Below are 27996 nucleotides of genomic sequence, written 5' to 3' on the forward strand. Positions count from 1 at the left end.
AATCACTTTCTTATCTGACTGAATAAATCCCTTTGAAACTGGTCCAATTGGCTAAACTTCTGTAGAAAAGGAGCTGTACCTATGTTAGGAGAGGGTCCATGTTTTGGGGAAGTACAAGAATGCCAAGCCAGTAGTGAGCATCCCCAGATAATACCATGAAGCGTTATTCATTTTCATCTTTACTTATCTTTATTTTCTAATTATTATAAAAGATACTTGTTTCATTAAATATATATATATATATTAGGGAACAGGTTAAAATGTTAAGAGCTCTTCACTAAACAGCACTCAGGGATCCTCGCTAAGCGAAAAATACTTGAAATATACTTGGTTTATACTGCTTTGCTTACATTTGTGCCATGGATTTTCTAATTTTCTTGTTTGTCAAGGAGACGTAAGCCACCATAAGCAACCTTACACCCGGGAGAGAGGTGTATGAAGAAGAGAGGCCAGGGAAGTCTTCAATGTGGGGAGGCCCAAAGAAAGCTGGTGGAATGTGTTAGGATGCAACTGTTGGATGACTGGATTTTTCTAACTTCCTCTCACCTTGCACCCCACACCCATATTTGTGCTGTAGTCACTAAATCTGGCACGACTCTGCTGTCTCAAAAACAGCGTGAATTACTTTCAATTTCAGTTTTATCCCGTTACTCTACTGGAAGGGGAGACTGGCTTGCTCAGTCTGTTTTAGCTTTGATAAAGGAGGGACAGAAAGGTGCAAGGAGCAAGTGAGCAAGGGGTGAGAGGCAACTGGAACTGTTCTTGGTGTGTGTGGAGCAGGTATGTCTATCTCTTTTATGTGCAACCCCAAATTGATTTCTGATTCAAAGTGACAATTGAGAGAGGGCAGGTTGCCTATTGTCTGGGGTGCAGAGGTCTATGGCTGGCTTCAGTTTGGAGGACGCTCAGCTTCTCTGGATCAGTAAGATCTGCAAAGTGACGGGCACACTCTGTCTCCCTGGACGTGCTGCTCCTCGAAAGAGTCCTCATGGGAGTTTGCCTGTCTTGCTTTATCCAGCTCTGTGGCTGGCATTAGAATTCAGAGAATAAGACAGTCTCTGCAGGGCTTCCCTGGTGGCGCAGTGGTTGAGAGTCCGCCTGCCAATGCAGGGGAAACGGGTTCGTGCCCCGGTCCGATAAGATCCCACATGCCGCGGAGGGGCTGGGCCCATGAGCCATGGCCGCTGAGCCTGCGCGTCCAGAGCCTGTGCTCCGCAATGGGAGAGGCCACAACAGTGAGAGGCTCGCGTACAGCAAAATAAAAAAAAAGACAGTTTCTGCCAAGGAGGTTATAGGCAATTATCTTTTAATCTTTCTATCAGTCATACTTAAGAAAGCTTCGTAGCGAGAGCTCTGAAAATATCTATGTAGAGATAAATTTAGTCCCCACATAGCTGATTTTTTATTAGTTAAAAATTAAAAATCTCTTCAAAACTCTCTCTTTTTCCTTCTCTCTCTCTGGCTCCCCCTCCTCTCTCTCTTCCCTCTCTCTTCTCCCCCACGCCCCGTGTTTGTTGGTTTGTTTTTCATAGTTACATGGAGTCTTTTGCAGCATTTAAAAAATCTATACAATCTGGGTTTAACAACCCCTCTGGATGATTCTTCTGTAGATCAAATTTTGAAAACCACTCCTGAGCAGGACTGAACAGTTGTACTTTGTTAATTGAAGTTAAAAATTCTGTAGCCTATTCACAGCTAAGAAATCACAGATCTGTTTTTTTTGTTTTTTGTTTTTTTGGAGCAAAGAGAACAAAGAAGCAGTTTATTGAGGCAAAGGCAAAAGGAAACACTCAGAGGAGAGTGTGGGGCACCCCTGCAGGGTTTTTTGATTCCCACTTTTATCTTATTTTTAGCCCTTTGAACGGGTGGGGTCTTTTATTTTTTTTAACGTTTTTATTGGAGTATAATTGCTTTACAGTGGTGTGTTAGTTTCTGCTTTATAACAAAGTGAATCAGTTATACATACACATATATCCCCATATCTCTTCCCTTTTGCGTCTCCCTCCCTCCCACCCTCCTTATCCCGCCCTTCTAGCTGGTCACAAAGCACCAAGCTGATATCCCTGTGCTATGTGACTGTTTCCCACTAGCTATCTATTTCACATTTGGTAGTGTATATATGTCCATATATACACTACCACTCTCTCACTTTGTCCCAGCTTACCCTTCCCCCTCCCTGTGCCCTCAAGTCCATTCTCTAGTAGGTCTGCGTCTTTATTCCCATCTTGCCCCTAGGTTCTTCATGACCTTTTTTTTTTTTAGATTCCATATATAAAGTTGTTTGCAGTTATTCCTCTCACATCTTCCTACAGCTTCCTTTAGTCTTCACTCTAAAGAGGGGACTGGACAACTGCAGAAATTATAATGTAGCTGCTAGAGGCCCATGTTTTCCTTTGTATTCTTTACTCCCCACACTGAAGAATTAGACAAAAGGAGATGGTGCAGGAGCAGTGTTTGAATTTGCTTGCTGCTTTGCTCTGATAAAAAATTTCTATTTGTAGACCTTGTTTCTTAGTAACCTAGAGTTCACAGACTGTGTTCAAATGCACCCAATGGACCAACTTGTTCAGTGCAATTATTATAGATAAATCTCCATCTAATTCAACAAACATGTACTGAAATCCTATTTTGTGTCACATGCTATGCTCAGATATAAGCTTATAGTATTTAATTTTATTATCAAAATATTCTCCAGGTGGGACCTATAATTTTTCTCACATTACCCCTATAATTATCTTTTTTTTAAAATTTAATTTTATTTATTTATTTTTATACAGCAGGTTCTTATTAGTTATCTATTCTATACATATTAGTGTATATATGTCAATCCCAGTCTCCCAGCTCATCCCACCACCACCACCACCCCCAATCTTTAAAAACTTAGGTTTAGCTAGGTGAGACTCCTTGTTTAAGGCCACATGAGTAGTAACTGATAGAGCTGTTTTCTCGGGGTTTTTTTTGATAATATTAGATGTATCTTGAATACTTGACCTATAAATATAAAACTGAATATTTGAGATATTTGAATATTATATCATGTTTATATATTCTGATAATGAAACATGCATAGATATTATAGGAAACTTTTAATATAATAGCAATCAAAAATATGCTAGGAGACCCATGGTATAATTGTGCTTTTAATACTTAATTTTTCAAATCAAACTTTGCCTTGGAAAACAATGACAAGGAAATCCCATATCCTTTTCACCTAGCTTTACCCAGTGGTGATCTCTTGCTAGATTTGCTTTCTCTCTCTAAATACATGTATATCTCTCTCAATGTAATATAAAATGATATTTGCATTTTTATTCGTATTCTCATTTCTGGGACTAAGTTGCAAAAAACCCTGACCCTTCTCAGCTAAGTACTTCAGCCTGAATCCCTTAAGATACAAGACATTCTCCTGTCTCCTGCCTTCTCTTTTTGAAAGGGAGGCTGCATCCTTTTTATTGACTTCATTCCCACACAGCTGCTGCTTCTTCTACTTAACACTCTTCTATACCTGCAGGTAAAAGATGAGCACGTAGGATCACACTAGTGTTAGCACATTTTGGTGTATGATGGTCGCTTGAAAGCTACCACTGGTTATTGATAAAGGAACTTATAGGATAACCAATGTCTTTGCAGTTGCAAATAATCTGCAATTAATTTGCAATTAATTCTGCCAATTAATTGGTTGCAGTAGCATGGCACAGAAAAATAGATTGTCTGCTTTTTTTTTTAACTTTTTATTGTGAAAAAATATATTTAACATAAAATTTACCATTTTAACCATTTTACTTAGTTCAGTGGTGCTAAGTACATTCACATAGTTGCGCAACTATCACCACTATCCATCTCCAGATATTTTCACCATCCCAAATGGGAACTCAGTACCCTTTAAATAAACAATAACTCCTCATTCCCTCTCCCTGCAGCCCGTGCTAGACACTATTCTACTTACTGTCTATGCATTTGACTATTTTAGGTAGCTCACATAAGAGGAATCATATTATATTTTTCCTTTTGTGTCTGGCTTATTTCAGTTAGAATAATGTCTCAAAGGTTCATCAATGTAACATATTAGAATTTCATTCTTTTTATAGCTGAATAATATTCCATTGTATGACTTGCCACATTTTGTCTATCCATTCATCCCTTGATGGACATTTGCGTTGTTTCACCTCTTGGCTAATTTAGATACTGCTGCTGTGAACATTGGTGTACAAATATCTGTTCAAGTCCCTGCTATTAATACGTTTGTGTATATACCCTGAAGTGGAATTGCTGGATCAAATAGTAGTTCTATGTTCAATTTTTTGGTGAACCACCATAGTGTTTTCCACAGTGGTTGCATCATTTTACATTCCCACCAGCAATGCACAAGGGTTCCAATTTTTCTACATCCTGGCCAGCACTTGTTTGCCTTTTTTTTTTGGTAATAGCCACCGTAATTGGTGTGAGGTGGTATCTCATTGTGCTTTTGATTCATATTCTCCTAATGATTAGTGATGTTAGGCATCCTTTGATGTGTCTATTGGCTATTTGTATATCTTTGGAGAAATGTCTGTTCAGGTCCTTTGCCTATTTATGAATCACATTTTTTTTGCTGTTTTTTTTTTTAATTTATAAATTTTTATTCTGTAGGAGTTGTTCCACGTGTAGGTGTGGTGTATCTGTGGGGAGGAAGGTGATCTCCGTGTCTTACTCCTCCGCCATGGTCCAAGAAGTATCCCACTTTGATAACTGTTTTTAGTAATACGACTTCTCTTTTTTTCTTAGTCAGTCTAGCTCAAGGTTTGTCAATTTTGCTGATCTTTTTGAAGAACCAATGCTTGCTTTTTAAAATTTTGTTTATTGCTTTTCTGTTGTTTATTTCTGCTTAATCTTTATTATTTCCTTCATTCTGCTAGCCCTGAACCTTGTTTCTTTCTCTAGTTACTTAAGTAGTAAACTTAGGTTGTTGACTTGAGGTTTTTTCTTTTTTATCGCAATCATTTACAGTTATAACTTTCCATCTTAGTATTGCTTTTGCTACATATTATAAGTTTTGTTATGTTGTGCTTTCATTCTCATTTGTCTCTAAATATTAACTAATATTTCTTGGAATTTCTTCTTTGACCCGTTGGTTAAGTGTGTGTTGTTTATTTTCCACACGCTTGTGGTTTCCAGTTTTACTCTAGCTATTAGTTTCTAGTTTTATTCCACTGTGATCAGAAAAGATACTTTGTATGATTTCAGACTTTTTAAAATTTAAGGTTTGTTTTGTGGCCCAAAATATTGTCTATCCTTGGAAGTATTCCATGCACATCTGGGAAAATGTGTATTCTCCTGTTGTTGAATAGGAGTGTGCCATATATGTCTGTTAGGTCCAACTAATCTGTAGTGTTGTTCAAGTCCTCTATTTTGTTATTGATCTTCTGTCTGGTTTTTCTACCCATTATTGAAAGTAGGGTTTTAAAGTCTCCTGTTATTCTTGAGTGCTCTGTTGCTCAATTCTGTCAATGCTTGCTTCATATATTCTGGAGCTCTGATGTTTGAGGCATGTATATTTAGAATTGTTTTATATTCTAGTGACTTGACTCTTTTACCTACTCATAATGTCCTTCTTTGTCTCTTTTAATAATGTTTGAAGTACATTCATTCTCTCTTGCCTCATATAGGTATAACCACCCCAGCCCTCTTTTCATTGCGATTTGCATAGAATATCTTCTTCCAGTCTTTCACTTTTAACCTGTGTGTGTCCTTAGATCTAAAGTGAGTTAGACAACATGTAGTCGGAGCACTTTTTAAAAAAATCCATTCTGCCAATCTATGCCTTTTCATTGGAGAGTTAATCCGTTTACATTTGTTAGGGGGAGTTTTATCTATCTGCATTTAAAGTTAGTACTGATATGGAAGAACTTATTTTTGCCATTTTCTTATTTATTTTCTATATGTCTTATCGCTTTTTGTTTCTCATTTTCTTCATTTCTGCCTTCTTTTATGTTTAGTTGATTTTTTTCTACTGACATATTTTGATTCCCTTTGCATTTCCTTTTGTGTATATTCTATAGATATTTTCTTTGTGATGGCTGAGGTGATTACAGTAACACTCTTATAATATCTATTTTGAAAAGGTGCCAACTTAAGTTCAAATGCATACAAAAACTCTACTTTTTCATTGCTCTTCCTTCCTTCACTTTATGTTATTAATGACGAAATTACATCTTTATATATTGTCTATCCATTAACATAGATTTATAATTTTTATGTATTTGTTTCTTATACACTGTAGAAAATAGTGTAATTAAACCCCAAATTACAATAATACAGGTTTTTATATTTACTGATAAATTCCCTTTCCCAGAGATCTTTCTATATTCATATAGTTTTCTGGTTACTGTCTAGTGTCCTTTATTTCAACCCTTTAGCATTTCTACCAGGACAGGTCTAGTAGTAATGGATATCTCAGCTTTTCTTTACCTGGAAATGTCTTAAGCTCTACCTCAATTTTGAGAGCAGTTTTTATGGAAAGAGTTCTTTTTTCTTAAAAAAGTTTTTTTTAAAAAAAATTGAAGTATAGTTAATTTACAATATTGTGTTAGTTTCAGGCATACAGCATAATGATTCAGTATTTTTGTAGATTATATTTTATTAAAGGTTATTATAAGATAATGGGTGTGATTCCCTGTGCTATACAGTATATCCTTGCTGCTTATCTATTTTATACGTAGTACTTTTTATCTGTTAGTCCTATACCCCTAATTTGTTCCTCCCCTCTTTTCTCTCCCTTTGGTAACCACAAGTTTGTTTTCTACATCTGTGACTTTGTTTCTGTATTTGTTTCTGAATATACATTCATTTGTATTATTTTTTAGTTTCCACACATAACTGATATTATTTGTCTTTCTCTGTTTCACTTATTTCACTAAACACAATATTCTCTAGGTCCATCCATGTTGCTGCAAATGGCAGTATTTCATTCTTTTTACTGCCAAATAATATTCCATTGTCTATATACTACAACTTCTTAATCCAGTCATCTGTTGATGGGCACTTGGGTTGCTTCCATGCCTTAACTATTGTAAATAGTGCTGCTATAAACATTGGAGTGTATGTATCTTTTTTGAATTAGAGTTTTCATTTTTTCTGGATATATACCCAGGCATGGGATTGCTGGATCATATGGTAGTTCTATTTTTTGTTTCTTAAGGAATCTCTATGCTGTTTTCCTTAATAGTTGCATCAATTTACATTCCTACCAACAGTGTATGAGTGTTCCCTTTTCTCCACATCCTCTCCAACATTTGTCATTTGTGATCTTTTTGATGATAGCCATTCTGACTGGTGTAAGGTGATAGCTCATTGTGGTTTTGATTTGCAATTCTCTAGTAATTAGTGATGTTGGGCATTTCTTCATGTTCCTATTAGCCATCTGTATATCTCCTTTGGAAAAACGTCTACTCAAGTCTTCTGTGCACTTTTTGATTGAATTGTTTGCTTTTTGAGGTTGAGTTTTATGAGTTGTTTGTATATTTTGGATATTAACCCCTTGTTGGTCACATCATTTGCAAATATTTTCTCCCATTCTGTAGGTTGTCTTTTCGTTTTGTTGATGGTTTCCTTTGCTATGCAAAAGCTTTTAAATTTAATTATGTCTTATTTGTTTATTTTTGCTTTGATTTCTTTTGCCTTAGGAGACTGATCTAAGGAAATATTGCTACAATTGATGTCAGAATGTTCCACCTATGTTCTCTTCTAGGAGTTTCAAGGTTTCACGTCTTACATTTAGGTCTTTAAACCATTCTGAATTTATTTATGTATGTGGTGTGAGGGAATGTTTTAATTTCATTATTTTACATGTGGCTTTCCAGTTTTCACCGCACCACTTGTTGAAAAGACTGTCTTTTCTGCATTGTATATTCTTTCCTCCTTTGTCACAGATTAATTGACCATATGAGTGTGGGCTTATTTCTGGGGTCTCTATGCTGTTCCTTTGAGCTACGTGTTGTTTTTTGGTGCCAATACCATGCTGTTTTGATTACTGTAGCTTTGTCGTGTAGTCTGATGGCTGGGAGGGTTATACCTTCAACCCTGCTCTTTTTTCTCAGGATGGCTTTGGCAATTCAGGATCTTTCACGGTTCCATATAAATTTTCAGATTGTTTGCTCTAGTTCTGTGAAAAATGCTTTGATAGAGATTGCATTAAATTTGTAGATTGCTTTGGTAGTATGGCCATTTTAATAACATTAATTCTTCCAATCCAAGAGCACTGGATGTCTTTCCATTTCTTTGAATCACCTTCATTTCCTACATCAATATTTTATAATTTTCAGAGTATAGTCTTCAACTCCTTTGTTAAGTTTATTCCTAGATATTTTATTTTATTTTTGATGTGATTTTAAATGAGATTTCTTTATTTTCTCATACTAATATTTCTTTATTAGTGTATAGAAATGCAAGAGATTTCTGTATATTAATCTTGTATCCTGCAACCTTGCTGAATTCATTTATTAGTTCTAATAGTTTTTGGGTGGAGACTCTAGGGTTCTCTATACAGAGAGTATCATGTCATCTGCAAATAGTGACAATTTTACCTCTTCCTTTCCAATTTGGATACATTCTATTTCTTTTTCTTGTCTGAATGCTGTGGCTAGGACTTCCAATACTATGTTGAAGAGAAGTGATGAGAGTGGGCATCCTTGTCTTGTTCCTGAATTTAGTGGGAAGGCTCTCAAGTTTTCACCATTAAGTATTATGTTGGCTATGGGTTTCTCGTAAATGGACTTTATTATGTTGAGATATGCTTCCTCTATACCCACTTTGACAAGAGTTTTTATCATGAATGGATATTGAATTTTGTCAAATGCTTTTTCTGCATCTAGTGAATTGATCATGTGATTTTTGTCTTTCCTTTTGTTAATGTGGTGTAACACATTGATTTGCCTGTATTGAACCATACTTGTGACACTGGAATGAATCCAACTTGATCATGGTGTATGATTCTTTTTATGTATTGTTGATTTCAGTTTGTTAATATTTTGTTGAGGATTTTTGCATATATATTCATCAAAGATATTGGCCTGTAATTTTCTTTATTTGTGGTGCCTTTGTCTGGTTTTGGTATCAGGGAAATGGTGGCCTCATAGAATGAATTTGGGAGTGTTCCCTCTTCAATTTTTGGAATTGTTAGAGAAGGATAGGTATAAGTTCTTCTTTATATGTTTGGTAGCATTCCCCAGTGATGCCATCCAGTCCTGGATTTTTGTTTTATGGTAGATTTTTTGTTTGTTTGTTTGTTTTTACAGATTCTATTTCACTTCTAGTGATTGGTCTGTTCAAATTGTCTGTTTTCTCTTGACTCAGACTTGGCAGTCTCTATGTCTCTAGAAGTTTGTCAGTTTCTTCCAGGTTGTTCAATTTGTTGGCATATAACTATTCATAGTATCCATTTATGTTATTTCGTATTTCTTAGGTTGCAGTTGTTATTTCTTCTCTTTCATTTCTTTTTTGTTTACTTCGGTCCTCTCTTTTTTTCTTGGTGAGCCTGGCTAGAGGTTTGTCAATTTTGTTTATCCTTTCAAAAAGCCAGCTCTTGGTTTTGTTGATCTTTTCTATTGTTTTTTGATCTCCATTTTATTTATTTCCTCTCTGATCTTTATTTCCTTCCCTCTGCTGACTTTGGGCTTTGTTTGTTCTTCTATTTTGAATTCTTTTGGGTGGTGGGTTGTGATGAGTTGCTTCTTTCTTGTTGCTTTCAAGATTCTCTCTTTGTCTTTTGACAGTTTTATTATAATACGTTTCAGCATGGGTCTCTAATTATTTATCCTATTTGAGTTGTTGAACTTCTTGCATTTGTAGATTCGTGTTTTTTCATCACATTGGGAATTTTTAGTGATTATTTCCTCAAAGAATCTCTCTGCCCTGCCTCTCCGCTTATGCTTCAGTGACTTCCGTAATGCATGTATCTGTCTACTTGACAATATCCCATAAATCTCTTAGGCTATATTACTTTAAAAAATTCTTTCTTCCTTCTGCTCCTGAGACTTTATAACTTCAGATATCTTAGCTTTAAGTTTGCTGATTCTTTCTTTTGACTGTGTAAGTCTGATCCCTTCTAGAAAATTTCTAAATTCAGTTATTGTATTTTCCGGTTTCAGAATTTCTACTGGGTTCCTTTTTATTATTTTTATCACTTTGTTGATTTTAAAATTTTGTTCGCATATTGTTTTTCTTTTCTTTCTTTTTCTTTCTTTTTTTTTTTTTAGAAATGTGTGGGTGGGATGGAGTTACAGCTTATTTATTTATTTATTTAATGTTTGGCTGTCTCAGGTCTTAGTTGCGGCATGTGGGATCTTTCGTTGTGGCATGCAGGCTTCTCTCTAGTTGTAGTGCATGGGCTCCATAGCACATGGGCTCAGTAGTTGCACTGCACAGGCTCTCTAGTTGTGGTGTGCAGGCTCCAGAACACGTGGGCTCTGTAGTTGAGGCATGCGGGCTCTTTAGTTGTGCCGCATGGGCTCAGTAGTTGAGGCACATGGGCTTAGTTGCCCTGCAGCATGTGAGATCTTAGTTCCCCAACCAGGGATCAAACCTGTGGCCCCTACATTGGAAGGCAAATTATTCACCACTGGGCCATCAGGGAAGTCCCCACATATTGTTTTTCTGGTATTCTTTAGTTCTTTGTGTTTTCATTTAGCTTTCTGAGCATATTTAAGAAAGTTATTTCAAAGTCTTTGCCTAGAACACTTAGTGCATGTATTTCTTCAGGGGTGTTTCATACTACTTTATTTTCTTCCTTTGAAAGGGCCACATTTTCTTTGTATGCCTTGAATGGGCATACATTTCTTTGTATGCCTTGTGATTTTTGTTTTGTTGTTGCTTTTGTTGAAAATTGGGCATTTATAAAAGCAGCTAACTTTCCCATTCTTTGCCTACTGGCTTTGTGCCAAGGAATTCTTTCACTAAGCTGGCCCTTGGTTTTGAGGCTTGGGATTAAGCTAAGGAGAAACCATAAAGTCTTTTTAGGCTTTTCTGAGCATGCATCTTCCCTGAACCTGTGTGTGCCTTTTCAGTTTTCCCCTGTATATGCTGCTTTTAAATATCTTAATTTCCCAAAGTTTCTCTCCTTGGGTCTTTTGATCATCTATTGTTTGTCTCCACCCTGAAAAGGAAAAATTCAATTTCTCCTCTCAACTTTCTATTCTCCATACTTCACTTCTGGTCACCACATATCTGGGCATTTTTTTCACACTAAGCACTTCTGACACTAATTTCCAAGAGTTAGTCCATACCCCACAGGTTAAGGGCTCAGTCCCACAAGACTGGCCCCCAGTTCAAATGCCAATTGCAAGTCTAGGTTGTCACCTGGACTTCTAACTGGCTATACATTGGAGGTTCCCACCATCTCCTCTTCAGGTTCAATAATTTGCTAGGATGGTTTACAGAAATCAGGAAAAACAGTTTACTTACTAGATTACTGGTTTATTAAAAAAGGATACAGCCCAGGAACAGCAAGATAGAAGAAATGCATAGAGAAAGGTAAGAAAGTGTTGTGGAGCTTCCATGTCCCCTCTAGACATGCCATCCTTTGACCACCTCCATGGTCATCAAGTCAGAATCTCTCTGAACCCTTTTAATTAGGGTTTTTCAGTTTTTTAAATGAAGTCTTCATTAAATAGGGATGGTTGATTAAACAATTAGTCATTGATGATTATGCAACTTTCAGCTCTTCTCTGATCCCCAGAGGTTGGGGGATGAAGCTGAATGTTCCATGTCTCTAATATCATGGTTGGTTCTTTTAAGTATGAGTTTAGGTGGGTATGTACTTTATGTATCACAGGGCTTGCTATATCGTAGGCCTTCAGTGTGTAGTAACAATAACTTGAATTTTATTATTATTATTGAAGTAAAACTATAGAGAGTGATAATAGCCAGTGTTTCACTACAAACCTCATCAGAGATTTGAGGGAATGATGGAGGAAAACCTCTGTAGTCTGCTAATTCTAGGTTAGCTTTCGTCTCATGGAAAGTACAGAATTCTTACCAAGTCCAACGTTGACAAATGCTTGTATGACTCTGAGTTAGGGAATGACTTTATAATCTTATTTCTACTAGGAAGCACTTTTAAGTTAGCAGGTTGCCATGGCATCTGGACCCAACATGAGGGACCCCATTTGTCTGGTGGAACATGACAATGAGCTGCTGTCAGTGAACCAGGAAGCTCTACAGATTCTTGAGAAGATTTCACAGCCTTTGGTGGTCGTGGCCATTGTAGGACTGTATCGTACAGGCAAATCCTACTTGATGAACCGTCTTACAGGACAGAACAATGGTGAGTGTTGTACTTGGTCAGGATCCATTTGTTTGACTCTAGCTGATATCTCAGCCTCTTAATTTTCTTCCCTGGTCATGTGAAGGGAGAACCAAATTCCTCTCAATAAACCACCGTTTCACTTCTAATTCTCACCACTAAATCACTACCTTATTGTGATCTGTTATCATATTTTTTGTTTTATTCCTATAAAGCAATGTTTCTCCTATGTATGCAAAAAATCCTACCTTCTTCTACCTGCTTAAGTACTGGGCTCTTGCAATTGTGTCTTCTCTCTCTCGAAACACATTTTGCTTTTCTGTGGAATATTCTCATCAACATATAAAGATGTTTCATTATATATTATCTTAAAAATCCTTCCTGGACTTCATATCTTATTGTGGCTAATACCTCTTCCCCTTTTCAAAAATTATTTTGTCTGGCAAAAAATATAATCTCAATTTCTTTTTTCCACTTTTTTACCTGCCCATATTTTACTGCAATCCACTTCTCTCTGTCTCTGAACCTCACCATTCTTTCAAAATACTCTTCTTATGGTTATCTGAGACCTCTGTTTTGTCTGATTCATGGATACCTCTTTGTCTCCTTGTTGATCCCTTGCTTGGCATCATTCTCACAATTAATATCCCCTCCTCCTTGAAATAGGTGACAGACAAAGTAGGACATTCTTGAGGAAATAGAGAAAGCACCATGTTGTATGCTGGGGTACTTAAACTCCAGTAAGTCTGACGTTTTAGCCCCTGGGCTGCTTAGATTATCTGCTGTAACTGAAAGTTGCTTTCTCCCCTCCCCTTGCAGGTTTCCCTCTGGGCTCTACAGTGCAGTCTAAAACAAAGGGCATCTGGATGTGGTGTGTGCCTCACCCCTCCAAGTCAGACCATACCCTGGTCCTTCTGGACACAGAGGGCCTGGGCGATGTGGAAAAAGTAAGGCAGAAAATCACAGATAAATCCTTTTTATTCTGAATTTTCTCCTTATTGCTTGACGATCATAGACATTTAACTGCTGTGTCTATTTGTAAAGTCTAGAAATCACCTATAGTAAAGGAGGCAGACTATGGTTTGTTTGAATCTCACTTCTAGGTAAGGTATCATGGTATGTTAGATAAAATCTTTCATTTCTTGGCACTGTGTGGATGACTTGATTACATTTAATAAATAATTGTTGAACAACTGAATTCTAGACCTTTGAACTTAGTACTGTAGATATCACTGACCAAAATAAAGGTCCTGTCCTCGAAGAGTCTTTAGTCCAGTTGACAAGGCCACACATATGCAGTCGGGTTTAATAAAGTATGATTGGTAAAGAAGCAGGTTGGAGAGAGGAAGAAGTGCTGCGTTGCAATCTCCAACTTCTGTCAATTCCATGTGAGCTCTAGATTGAATGGTCCTTTTGAGTTATCCTGAGCTGGGACAAGGGTGCTGATAAATTATTGGAAGCCTGCTCTGGAAGCCTTTCTAATTAAGAGGCCTGACACCTAAAGACTGTCTTTCACCAGCACTCCCAACAGCTGGGGGACTAAGTCCTTTAGTCTTGAAAGGTGATCCAGGCAGCACCTCACAGTTTCCATAACTTACAGTTAAGTGTAAGGATGCCTTGGTAAGAAAGTGGAGAAACATCAACCTGGGAGTGAGGAAAGTTTTCTGATTCACCTTCTTAGCTACCAGATGAAGAATGTATTTGAGGGTTAGAGTTAAGAGATGGGTTTATATTTTCTATGATGAAGTTCATCAACTACTCACAGAGCATTGTAGAATGCTGTAAGATACCTCTGAATGTGCTGTTTCTATAAAGGCATGTGTTTGTCCTACAAGAAACATTTTAAGATGGATTTTTGGTATTTTAGCTTTCTACTAATGGATGAAATAAATTACTTTTTTCCCACTTACTTTGAGACTTATTTGGAAATAGTATCTAAATTTCTATAGCTTTCTATTTCTTCCCAAAGGAGAATTAGAAATTCTGTATTTATTTTAAAATCATATATCAAGCAATGATATAGTCTTGTTGTTGAAATAATTTATTGTTTGTCATAAATACCACTTCTTCTTATCCTAATTGATTATTTTTGAAAATTGCATTTTGGGGAAATAAAGTGATGAATAGACTATTTCCCCCCCAAACTCCAATATAGACTCTTCTTGACATGAATCACAGTTTTTGCATTTGTTCTAGGGAATAGCTTCACAACCGTTATAGTAGAAATGATCTCTGGATTTATGCTATTACTTAGACAGTGCTATGATTTATACAAACAAATTAGCCTGGCCTTTAAGGCCCTTCATCAGGCTGCACTAGAGCTCAAATGTACTTCTCCACTCAACCTCTGCTCCAGTCAGATGAAATGACTCTATTTTCATTACAAGACCCCTGTATGCTCCCATGTCTAATTTTGCTTCTGTGAGTGTTTCTATCTATGGGACCACCTTCATTTCTTCAATTCCACATTCAGCCAATTCTTTAATACTCAGTTCAAGACTTTGAGGAGGCTTTCATATCATAGATTCTTTCTCCAGCTTTCATAGCTCTATTCTTCCTTGACAAACAAATTTTAATTTAATATTATAGCTATAAGTTCAACTGCTTATATACACTACTAAGATGTAAGCTTTTTATAGGTATTGTCATCTTTGTTGCATTTATTGTTATGGATTTTGTCACTGCTTTGAAATAGGCATCTTGAAAGGAATAACTGTCATTTTTAACATGGCTTTTTGAAATCTAAGAAACAGTAGGGAGCATTCAGTAACTTCCTGCAGATATTTACTGACTGGATACAATTTAAACACCCAGTTATGCCAACTGTGGTATATTTTATATGGGCTGTGATTAATAAATGTTTGTAGAATAAATAAGTGCTAACAGTCATCATTGAATACATAATTACACACCAAGTACTGTACTAGATTTTATGTATATGTTATTTTACTTCATCCAATTGAGGGGAAAAAAAGCACTATGAAGATAAGAAGGATTTTATATATGAAAAAATTGGAAACATAAAAATGTCTTTGTAATTGTCAAAGCTGTTATCTGTATTTATGTTTCTCTTCAAACAATTTCTTTGCATGGTGAGTATGTCAGCTGAAATAATAAATGAAAATATGATAGAATAAGTGTATGAATGAATTTCTAATTTAGGAGTAAACTCCTAAGACTCGTGTTCAAATGTGCTTTCTAGGGTGACCCTAAGAATGACTCGTGGATCTTTGCCCTGGCTGTGCTTCTATGTAGCAGCTTTGTCTACAACAGCATGAGCACCATCAACCACCAGGCCTTGGAACAACTGCAGTATCCTTCCAGGAACTGAACCACCAAGTTTCATTGAGTTTTTGGGAATGGAGGTAGAGTCAGTTTCTCCTTCCCTGTTATTTAGCTGCCTTTAGTGGAGTGGAGGGGACTCACAGCAAAAGAGAGTGATTATAATACTTTTAAATTAGGGAAATGTGGGAATTGTGTGTAGGGGTTTTCTTTTCCTTAACCAAGTTCCTAGTTATGTGACAGAGCTCACAGAACTCATCAGGGCCAAGTCCTTTTCAAGACCTGGTGTACTAGAAGATTCCACAGAGTTTGTGAGTTTCTTTCCAGACTTTATCTGGACTGTACGGGATTTCACCCTGGAGCTGATGTTAAACGGTCACCCTATCACAGAAGATGAATACCTGGAGAATGCCTTGAAGCTGATTCCAGGTATCAGAGCATGGCCTGGACAGTGGATGGTCCAATAGAGGGTGGGATCTACTACACACCGTCCACCATCTCTGGGGCTGCATTTGTATTTGAGACTCGATCAAAGTCTGTAGAAACTGTGGCTGGAAAGCAGATTGCAAAGCTCTAGGGACTGGAGTCTAAGTTCTCTTAAGAAAAGTAAAGTGTAAGGTAAAGTGAAATTATTCAAAACCAATTTGTTTTTCATACCATTTTTAACTTAGCATCCAGATTACAATGGGTGCTAATTCTTCTAAAGACCAGACACTTGAGTTCCCTATTTTGGCTTCTGCTTTTTTTGTTGAGGAAAAAAACCTGACAAGATACTTGTTAGACATGAAATTAAAATGAAAAGTCAATCTAATGAAAAGAAAAGTGCATTTCACATAGTTAGGTATTATTTTTCTCAAAGAGGGAACTTTCTAATCCTGTATAGTATATCATCTACAAAATGACTTTATGTTCTAAGTAATCCTGAAGAAGTGTGTGTCTTTTCAATCTATGCCTTTTCAATATTTGCAATAATTTTTAGAACATTCATTTTACATTCCATATCACACCTTTCTCCTAATTCCCATATATTTACCCATGCTTTAATTACAAATTAATAAATTATTTTAATTGGTTACATTTACAGTGGGTATATCTGATGAAATCTTGAAAGATATATCAATTCTGATTTATTCCTTTTTGTTTTCATTTTTCTATTTATGCTTTCTTTAAATATTTATTGAGAAACTGGCTAGGTGGGAGAAGACAACTGTCAGATCAAATATAATCCTTTATGTCAAAGAGGTTATTGATTAGTGGTGACATCTTAAAATTACATTTTAGGTACATTTACCCTTCAGTGTTTTTTACTAAAAATTAGCTAACTCTGTACCAATTATTTTTTAGCATCAAAATCATTTCCCCTAAATAATCTGGTGTCATTCCTAATATTCCTGATATTGTTCACTATCCCTTTTTTGTGGCTCTTCTTTTTAGTCCCACAGCTCAATTCCTACATGAGATTAAGTAGAGCAAAAAGTTACACTTGACCTTTCATTCTTTTAGCCATTAGTTCAGTAAACATCTAATAGACAACTACTCTACCATGCGCGGGTCTGGGGATACCAGCCATAGGTTTCTTTTACTGGATCAGAAGTCTCCCCAAATTTCTCTCCAGAGTTACGTCATTGGTATAAGTTTGATGTGCATAGAAGTACTGAATGTCTATGTTAAAGGAGTTATAAACATAGAAGACAGCAAAGATACACAAATCCCTGTCGTAAAAACCATTAGCTCCCTTGTCCCAAGAGTCTTCCCAGTCTAATCTCTGTTTTTCTGTCCCTCAGGCAAGAATCCCAAAGCCCAAACATCAAATCTACCCAGAGAGTGTATCAGGCATTTCTTTCCAACACGGAAATGTTTTGTCTTTGACCGGCCAACAAATGACAAAGAACTTCTAGCTGATATTGAGAATGTGTCTGAAGACCAACTGGATCCTAAATTCCTGGAACAAACAAACAATTTCTGTTCTTACATCTTCACCAATGCAAAAACCAAGACCCTCAGAGAGGGAATCACAGTCACTGGGAACCGTGAGACTCTTTTTCCCATTTCCGTGGGACCATTGAATATTTTATATATGTGTTTTTCAGTAGTTTTGTGTGATTCCGTATAGAATTTAGGTTCTACAGACATTCATACTCCATGAAGAAATGTGTATATTTTATACTTATCTTACTTTTGGAGATTTAAAAATCTCTCCCCCAAATTGCAAGTTTTGTCACTGAAATCTGTGGCTTCCACTGATCTGAAAAATTCCTACACTAAGAAAAAAATTCACTATCTGGGTATAAAAACAAAATTCCATTTTCTCAGGGGAAGTCTTGTATAGTAAGTGTTCTTCACAAGGAGAATACAAAAAATATTTTGGGAGTTTACAGTGGTCCAAAAATAAATATTAGCCCATAAATCACTGAAAAATCCATTCAAAGCCCCAGAATTGGGAATAAATATAATCTGATATAATCTGATATACCCTGTCTCATCTAATACCTCTGTAATCTATCTTGCTTTCAATATTTCAGATATCCCCTAGTATTTTACATACAGGTAAATTTTTAATTTTTTTCAGCCCTGTGGGCTGGAAAACCATAAAAATGAAGAGTCAGTAGGGAAATGAAGGTAGGGATAGTAGAAGGGGGAAGTGGTGTGTGTGTGTGTGTGTGTGTGTGTGTGTGTGTGTGTGTGTGTGTGTGTGTGAGACCTTAGAAATGTAGCCTCAGAATCCTGGTGCCTATTGACTGATAACTTAATATTTATCCCTTAAATGTCCTGGCTTATTCAGGTCTGAGGACTCTGGTTGTGACCTATGTGGATACCATCAATACTGGAGCTGTACCTTGTTTGGAGAACGCAGTGACAACTCTGGCCCAGCTGGAGAACTCAGCGGCCGCGCAGAAGGCAGCCGACCACTACAGTGAGCAGATGGCCCAGCAACTGAGGCTCCCCACGGACACGCTCCAGGAGCTTCTGGAGGTGCACGCAGCCTGTGAGAGGGAAGCCATTGCAATCTTTATGGAGCGCTCCTTCAAGGATGAAAATCAGGAATTCCAGAAGAATCTTGTGGTAATTTCTCTTTACTATTTGTCCCCTTCTCTTGAAGAAGGGGAGAATATGACAGACTGAAGAGGCATCTGTCAAAAGCCTAGCAGAGCCTTTATTGAACCCATGGCTCATCCCTCTCTCGAGGATAAAGTAGTCTGTGTTCCCATCAGGGATATAGGGCTTCAAAGGACTACATTTCCTTCTTTTTTCTGCCAAGCCTCAGGCAGTTTATCTGGAAATGTCTCTCATCTCTGATGTAAAATCAGTATAGATATCTTCATAAAGTAAATACTTCTGTGGATTCCAAGGCTGTCCAGAGCATCCAAAAGTCATTCTGAAGCTGGTTTCTTTTCCTGTGAACACATTCCCATGACCAGCACGCAAAATTTCTCTTATCAGCCCCTCATTCCAGGCCATTTTCAACTTAGGTTGCTCCTTGTATCATTGACTATAGAATCACTGAATGTTGCAGCTGCAAGGAACCACAGAGATTAGATAATGTGACTCCAACATTTCAGATGAAGAGCCTGAAGGGAGGCTAAGAAACTTTCCTGTGGTCTTACAGAGAGTTTTCAAGATTGTGAGTAGATCAGATCTTGTGATTGCTGTTTTATTCCCTGTACTCCAACAGAATGCTTTTCTCCTGAGGACCACAGTCACACCAGTCCTTCTACCAGATTCCTTGGAAACGTATTTCCTCTGTTCCTTGCTTCTGGTGACATCTCTCTACATTTCCCTTGCAGGAAATCTTAAAGGATAAGAAGGAGGGTTTCTTGCTGCAGAATGAACAGGCATCTGTCGAATACTGCCAGGCTAAACTTCAGGAGCTTTCCAAGGCCCTAATGGAAAATATTTCAGCAGGCACTTTTTCTGTTCCTGGAGGTCATGAACTCTACAGGAAAGCAAAGGAAATGCTTGAAAGCGAGTATTGCCAAGTGCCCAGGAAAGGAGTGAAGGTGAGGAATAAGGGGAGCATGGGGAGTCTACAGAATAGAGTCAAGGGGGGTTCCTGAAAATCTGAGAGCACAGCACCAGGTGTGGGTAATGAGAGAGCATGGGCGTATCATGACAGTTTTAGCACTTGAGGTCCATACAATGTTCTTTATTCCTGAGGAGAAATGTCCATTCCCCCAAAATGACTATGGATTTCTAAAGTTCACGAGGCAGAACAGAAATTGTTCATTTCTTCATCCAACAACATGCTTTTTGATGTGCCAAGTGCAGACGATCTACAAATCAGAGTCTTTGTACTCAAGGCTGATCACAAGAGAGGAAGTCCAATACACAGACAATTGCATACAAAGTTATAACTCTTCTGAACCTGTGAAAATGGGCTACATAGGTGATAGTAACAAATGTACTAATAAAAAAGTAAGAATGATAGCAAGAATGCAGCTGACATATTTTGAACTGTTATTGCCTATAGCCATAATGCTAAGCTCTTTCGCTAGACTCTTTAATCCTTCAAATAACATTAAGAAGCATCTACGCTTATTGTCAACTAACTTGTCAACAAACTAACTTGCCTAAAGTTACAGACAGCAAGTAGCAGAGGAAAACAGCAGCACATTTTAGAGGCAGTATTTCACATTGGGAAGAGCAATATGGGAAGAGCAATATGGGACAGCACCAGAGATCCTGGGCTTGTAGAACTGAACATAGTTCTGACTGGCTGGAATCTGGAGTGGGTAGAAGGAAGGAGCACGGGGCTAGATACTGGAGGAAGACAGGTCGCCGTAAGGAGCTTAGGCTTGTAGTGAACCACTGTAGAATTTTAAACATGAAGCAAAAAATTACATGGACATACTTGTTTCTGCAGCACTAATCTCCTCAATGGAATTTTAAGTTCTGTGCTCCTTCTTGGTTCCTCAGGCAAACGAAGTCCTCCAGAACTTTCTGCTGTCACAGGTGGCAATAGAGAAATCCATCCTGCAGGCAGATAAAGCCCTCAGTGATGGGGAGAAGGCTGTAGTAGGTAAGGAGTAGGGCTCTGGCGGTCCCGCAGTTCCCTCTGACAGGTGTGAGAGCAAAACCTTCCTGATAAGGAAGAAGGAGCCTCTTCTCCATCTGTGGGACAGGTCTGCTACATCCAAAAACAGCAAGGGGAGTTGTGGTTGGACATGGTTAGATGTCAGCCAGACAGAGCCTCTCCCATCACATTCTGAAATGTGCTCTTGGTGGTGTGGACACGGGGGGCGGATTTCAGAGATTTCCTACCTCCCTTTCCAATTTTATTTGGTCTCTGAAGTCAGGAGGGTAGAGATCAGTCCTTACCTTATTTTCATCCCTCTCTAAAACCTTTTTGGGGCAGAGGAGCAGACCAGGAGGGAGACAGCTGAGAGGGAACAGGAGCTGCTGAAACAGAAACTGCAGGAACTGGAGCAGCAGACGGAAGCACGACAGAGGAGTCTCCAGGAAAACATAGCCCAGCTGACAGAGAAGCTGGCGAGGGGAAGAGAAAACCTACTGAGAGAGCACAATATGATGTTGAAGCATAAGCTGAAGGTAGGTCAGGCTGTGGCCTTAGTAGTGCTTGACGGTCATTACCCTTGTACATCAGGAAGGGGTGGGCGAAGGTTACAGCAAGACTATGGAGGGAAGCACCCCTGCCATTTACTGCTTGTGATATATTAAAATCCTGAAGCCTTTGAATCCTTCCAAAAAGCCTTTGAATTCTACTGTATAAGTAGACTCTGGAGAGTTCAGCATGATTATGGCCCCTCCAGTCCCCTGGAGAATATAAATAGTGTTTGGATATCCATTTTGAGAATTTTTAAATGATCTCATGAGGTTTCATTAAACAGATATTCCAACCACATATATTTGATATGAGCAGCAACTGGTTTGCTTTACCAGGATCATTGCCAATTACCAGGAACCTTGCTACCACCCAGAGACCCTGAGGTAGATCTATGCTGTCATAAAACTATTGGAAATGTCCAGACTTAAAAACATAGAGAGGCAACGGCTTCTAAACTTGCTACAATGTCTCCAGGTGTGGATAGATAACCAAGCTATCACGTGACATAGAGGGAATTTTCTCACTGTCCATCTGGATGCGTTTATAACAGATTTCTATGATTTGGGTGACTGCACCATCTTGAGTGGGACTGAGAATTAATGCAATCAGACCAAGGTTACCTCTCACCTCTCATTTTTTGGCTGGAACATATATTTGTCCTCATGTCAGGCTTAGCTTTTTGGCAAAACCCAATGGTATGTGAATATTAGTAAGGCTGTAAACTATACTTTCTCTTAGTGTTTAGGTCCAAACCAGTAGATATTCTGTGTTACAAAATTCTCCTTTCATGACTGAGTAAGAAAGAACAATTTTAGCAGTGAAGCAAAGATAATTTGCAAAGTTTTAAAGTTTGACAAAATGTAACCCTTGAAAAAAATGGGGATTTAAAAAGTTTTACTTCCCTTCTCTCACTTTTTTTTTTTTTTTTTTTAGGTCCAGGAAGCTCTGCTTAAAGAAGGATTTAGAAAGAAATCTGAGGAGATGAATGCAGAGATAAATCATTTGAAAAATATGATTGATAATACTAAAGATGATGATACTCCCTGGCTGGCAGTAGCCTTGGACAAATTTGGCAAAGAGGTCTCTTCACTATTGTGCACTCCAGGCAAACTTCTTGGTCATATTGTGAGTGGTGTGAGCTCCCTATTTAAAACGAAGTAGGTCTTCTTTTAAAGAAATTACAGATACACAATATATGTACATGCTCTGGCCTATGTTTGGTGTGAATGCTTTTCACTTTCGTTCAGAAAATCTTTAAATATAAAAAGTGGTTACTAGAAAATATCAATGCCTGGCCCACATTAGATAGAATAAATGCATGGACACTTTGATATAGCATGTTCACTTTTAGGAAATATATGTGTGCAAAATCATATATATGTATATATACATACATACATACAAGAGGCCTGTTGAGGCATCCCTTTTAATGGCAAAAGATGGGAAACTACTTAAATGTCCATCTATATAAATTGGTAATATACATTTTCCATGTACATATACTGGAATACTATGTAGCCAGTAAAAAAATTGATAGTGGAGGTTTATATGTTTAAATACAGAGCAACCTTGAAGATATATAGTAGAGTGAAAAAAATGAGGTACAAAACAGTTTGCATAATCTGTTCACCATAAAAAATGCAATTATTATGTGCACTCATATATATGTACACATAGAACGCCTCTGGAAGATTCATTAGAAAGTGGTATCATTGGTTCCTTCTGGGGAGAACAGCTTGGCGTTAGTGATGGAAGGGACACACACTTTTCATTATATCCTCTATCTTTTCAATTTTGTAAAGAAAGCTTGTATTATCATTTCTCAAATGACAAAGAAAACATAAAGTATAATACTAAAAATGATAAATGGGATGTGAAATTGACTATTAGATGATGAAATTGCTCATTGCTTCTAGAAATGACATCAGTCTTTTCAATGAGTTGGATCAGAATACTAGAAAGCATAAAATTTGCATCCTAATCTTGTTTTCACTTTGGCTGTGTTTTTAATCCCTTATATTTCTTCAGAAAGAAGGTATAAACTTTCCTGTTACCCCTTGAAATCTCAGCTAGAGGAGCCTTCACTTCCTCTCTTTGAGTTACACTTCTAAGGTATTGGAAGAAAATTACTAAACATTAAGAATATGCACTGGTGAGAGGAATCCCATCGTTCTTGAATGTTCATTGATTGACTCTCTGCTGCAGGCAAGGGCCAAAGACGTGATGTATCATTGAAGAACTGGATGTCCTGATAGTACTGGGGATTATAGACCCTGACGCATGGAGGCCACCTGTTAGCATTTAAACATCAGAAGCCCAAGTACATACCATAGTGATGAGAATCATGGTTTGTCTTAGCTGAGGCTGCTATAACAAAATTACCGTAGACTGGGTGGCTAAGACAAGAACGTTTATTTTTCCCCGTTTCTGGAAGCTGTAAGTCCAAAAGCACGTGCCAGCACTGTTGTGTTGTTGGTAAGGGTCCTCTGGCAGCTTTACAGATGGCAAATTTCTTACTGTGTCCTCACATTTTTGGAAAAGGGAGGAGGCGGGGAGAGAACCTCATGATTCTTTGTTATAAGGGCACTAATCAGATTCATGAAATCCCCATACTCATTACCTAATTTCCTCCCCAAAGGCCCACTTCCAAGTACATTGGAACATTAGAAGTTAGGGTTTCCTCAAATGAGTTTTGGAGAACACAAGCACTCAGTCTATAATGTGGTTGGAGTGGCAGCCAGCCAGACCTGAGCAGAGAAAACTCTGAATATGGCAAATAGAACAGGGTGTCTGTAGAGTCAAAAGGGAGGGGAGGAAACAATCAAATGGAGACAAGGATGTTTACCAGGAGGCTGAGAGGTAGCCTCGATAAAAAAGACAGTCCATAGCCTTGATCTAAACCAATTTCAGATCATGAACCTATCACCTGGAGGAGAGGGCAGGATCCCAAGAGAAAGGACTCTGCAACTCTAGAACAAGGTTAAATGATAATGATTTCCCCAGTCCCCCTCCTAGGGGACCTCTGGAAATTCACTTGGTACCTGTGTGCTGGGAAATGGGAATGGCCAAACGTTTCGGTGACTCTTGGAATCAGGATCCAAGTTTGCAGTGATACTCAGATCCTGAAAAGACTTCACAGTCTCCCTGTTAAAGTAGAGGCACACAGGATCCTGGTAATAAATGCAGTCTTGGCTCAGGTGCCATGCAACTAATTTGGTCTCGTATTTGTTTTCAAATAAAAGTAAAGTTCATCTGAGGACAGAAACTGTTACATATTTTTCTGTACATCTTCATAGAGTATGTTTAGGCACAGAGTGTACTACATAAGAATCTGCTGGAAAAACAAAAGACTGACACATGTGTGACTTATCATGCCAGATTTCTATGAACACTCTAAGCGTCTTTGGTAATAGATAGTTCGGATTTTACACACTAGATTAAGGTCTCTAAGGTGACCCTTTAAACCTTTAAGGTCTTAAAGGCTAGCAGAGCAAAAGAAACTTTTCTGGTGTAGTCTTCTCAGTGACATCGTGTATCACAGTTTTTGTGCCTCTGCAAGGATGGTAACACGTCTTCACTGGAGCTTTAAATGACTCTATCCAGTTGTGGCTTCAAGTGTTCAGAAGGAAGAATAGCTTTGACTTTTAAGGAAGAAACCATATAGTAATGAATAGGTGGCCAATAAATGGTAGGCTTTAATGAAAAAGCAAACTGTTCTATAGAAATATTGTGTATCTGTTCTCATTGAGAGCTTGAATTAAGCAGATGTTCTAATCCCTTAGACTAGAGACACCCCGAACTGAAGAACAAAAGGAAGTCTTGACTTTTTTAGATTTGACATATAAGGGACATCATACAGTACTTGTCTTTCTCTGTCTGACTTATCTCACTTAGCATAATGGGCTCAAGGTCCATCCATGTTGTCGCAATGGCAGAACATCCTCCTTCCCTGTGGCTGAATAATTTTCCATTGTGTACATGTACCACTTCTTTTTTATCCATTCATCTGTTGATTAGTGTTTAGGTTGTTTTCATATCTCGGCTATTGTGAATAACAGTGCAATAACCATGAGAGTACAGATATCTCTTTGAAATACTGTTTTTATTTCCTTTCAATAAAAAATAATAAAAACAACTTGTATTGATCACTTAAAAAGAGAAAAAGGCTTTCAAAAGTAGTTAACAATTTATTCACACATCTAGTACTCATTAAGGAATACTTAGTTCCAATTATTTACACTGTTTACTAAATTCTCATGCCCTACCTGCCATTGTTCTGGATTATGTGAAGAGAGCAAAGTAAAGATCTTGTTCTCATGCAGGTTACCCCCTATACGGAAGTTACATAATATTATGGCAATATTTAGGCAGTAATAAATGTTGCATATATATATATATATATATCTTGCCTGGATAGTGATTAAGACTCAGAGTAGAAACCAAATAGTCCTTCCTTCTTTAAGTTTGGTTTCAATCTACTCCATCTTGCCTGGGAATATAATTGTGCATTATTGAATCCTAAGGACCAAATATGATAACATTAAAGCATAGTAAAACCCAGATGCATGGTGATTGAAAGAATAAATAAATAGATGAATGTTTGGATGAATAACCGAGTGTAATATTTCTTTATCATTTCAAGGGGTAATAAATATCCCTACCATTACCCATAGTCAAAATAGTAAAGGTGTTTGCTGAGAATATTGTGTTTTTCCATCTGATGGAAACAAAATACAGAAAAGATCTCAAATCTAAGACCCTTGGATTGATGCCAGCATCTTGATAGCTGGACTGAAGGAAGCTGAAAACTGAGCAAACTCTCTCACAGAGCAGAGTTTGAGCTTTATAGCTCTGAACCCGAACTCCAGGGTCCCAGAGTGAGGCTAGGACAAGAGGTTTCTGACCTTAGGCAAATACTCAATGTGATTTTCCATCTAAGGTCTGAGTGATGGAACATTTTAACTAGCTAAAATGAGTTTTTTCCAGCCCTTTTTATTTTATTTTATTTTTGTGGTACACGGGCCTCTCACTGTTGTGGCCTCTCCCGTTGCGGAGCACAGGCTCCGGACGCGCAAGCTCAGCGGCCATGGCTCATGGGCCCAGCCGCTCCGCGGCATGCGGGATCCTTCCGGACCGGGGCATGAACCCGTGTCCCCTGCAATAGCAGGCGGACTCTCAACCACTGCGCTACCAGGGAAGCCCCTCCAGCCCTTTTTAAAATAGAAAGATCCCTTTGTCTCTCTAACAGTAGTGTCTGGAGTGCTTATCGTTGCTGGTCTTTGCCTGTTTGCTCTGAGATCTGTTCTGCTCCTTTCCTGTTGCTCTCCATGCCTGTGGAAATTAAATCTCAGCACCACACATATTCCTCCCTTCCCTTGCCTGCCTGCTGGGTTCAGCCAAGATATGAGGCCTTGGATGAAAACTGTGAGTGGGGAGGAAGGGACAATTTGGGGTCTCTGCTTCCTGTGTTCCTCAGGTAGTATCTGGGAGGAGGTACATCTCCTCTGCGGCTCCAACTGCCCCAGCAGAGGCCCTGTGACGCATCACTTCCTGCTGTGAGGCCCAAGCCTCTGGGCTTCAGTATCAGCACCTTGTCCCTTGTCTCTCCAGCCTTAGACTGTTGCTTCTTCCTGCAGTTACTTAGCCCTGGGGTTACTTCACAGGCCCCTGTCTTTGATCTCTATTCCTCTATCACCTGTACAAATGTATTATGTGTAAACAAACTAAAGTGGTTTCTGTGCTGTACCATGACTGATATATCAACTCTGGACTCTGTACCCCTTTCCGTGGAAGTGTGGCTTCCTTACTCAGTATTGTTATTTGAATGGAAGCCTTTTACTTCATCAATATCATCTTATTCCCTGACCACTGTCTTTGTGCTCACTTGTCCCAGGTTGCACTGAATATGGTGCCCACTCTTGGCCCAGTTGATTGGTCTAGGGAACAGGCCCAGATCAAACATGAATTAATGAATTCCTCCCCTGATATATTTGGAGTAGGAGAGGTCCCAATCTCTCTCTGTCCCTGTTGACTGTACATTAATATATAAAATGCAGAGACTATCAAGTTCTATTTTCCTTCCACCTAAAATATTAATTTTTTTTCATTGTGGTGAAATATACACAACCTAACATTTACTCTTTTATCTATTTTAAGCGTATAATTCAGTGGAATCGAATATCTTCACATGGTTGTTACAATCATCACCACTGTCTGTCTCCAGCCCTTTTCATCACCCTAGACTGAAACTCCGTATCTAATAAACAATAAGTCCCCATTTCCCTCCCACCTACTTCCCAGGAATCATTAGTAAACTTTCTATTTCTATGAATTTAACTACTCTGGATACCTCATATAAATGGTATCATACGGTATTTGCCTTTGGGCTTACTTCACTTAGCATAATCTCCTCAGGTTTATTTATGTTGTAACATGTGTCAGAATTTCCTTCCTCTTTAAGGCTGAATATTATTCCATGGGAAATGGATACTGAATTTTATTTTTATTTTTTTAAAAAACTTTATTTTATACAACTTTTAATGTTACACTTCATTTACAGTTATTCCCTGTGTTGTACAGTACACCTTTGTAGCTTATCTTACACCCAATAGTTTGTACCTCCTCTGCCCCCACGCTTCTGTTGCCCCTCCCGCCTCCCACTGGTAGCCACTAGTTTGTTCTCTATATCTGTGAGTCTGCTTCTTTTTTGTTATATTCACTAGCTTGTTGTATTTTTTTTAATTCCACGTATAAGTGATATCATGCAGTATTTGTCTTTCTCTGTGTGACTTATTTAACTCAGCATAACGCCATCCAAGTCCATCCATATTGATGCAAATGGTCAGATATCATTCTTTTTTATGGCTGAAGAGTA

The 27996-nt window shown here is 38.0% G+C and overlaps 1 protein-coding gene across 2 annotated transcripts; it reads left to right on the forward strand.

The window, feature by feature from the left end:
* Positions 1-652: 652 nt before the first annotated feature.
* On the forward strand, positions 653-26256 carry LOC114899401 (guanylate-binding protein 6-like). Of its 2 annotated transcripts, none has more exons than XM_029230101.1 (11): positions 653-780; positions 12082-12298; positions 13097-13224; positions 15480-15589; positions 15792-15988; positions 17344-17589; positions 18342-18622; positions 19345-19557; positions 20474-20576; positions 20913-21106; positions 22056-26255. In XM_029230101.1, the coding sequence occupies exons 2-11, from the start codon at positions 12109-12111 to the stop codon at positions 22281-22283; spliced, it is 1890 nt and encodes a 629-aa protein (XP_029085934.1). In that variant the 5' UTR covers positions 653-780; positions 12082-12108; the 3' UTR covers positions 22284-26255. The 2 variants fall into 2 exon arrangements, with proteins under 2 accessions (XP_029085934.1, XP_029085935.1); XM_029230102.1 differs by having other exon boundaries at positions 669-780; positions 12096-12298; positions 22056-26256.
* The last annotated feature ends 1740 nt before the right edge of the window (positions 26257-27996 follow it).

The sequence above is a fragment of the Monodon monoceros genome, unplaced genomic scaffold (genome assembly GCF_005190385.1).
Source record: "Monodon monoceros isolate NGI ecotype Baffin Bay Population unplaced genomic scaffold, NGI_Narwhal_1 Super_Scaffold_18, whole genome shotgun sequence".
Lineage (NCBI taxonomy): Eukaryota > Metazoa > Chordata > Mammalia > Artiodactyla > Monodontidae > Monodon > Monodon monoceros.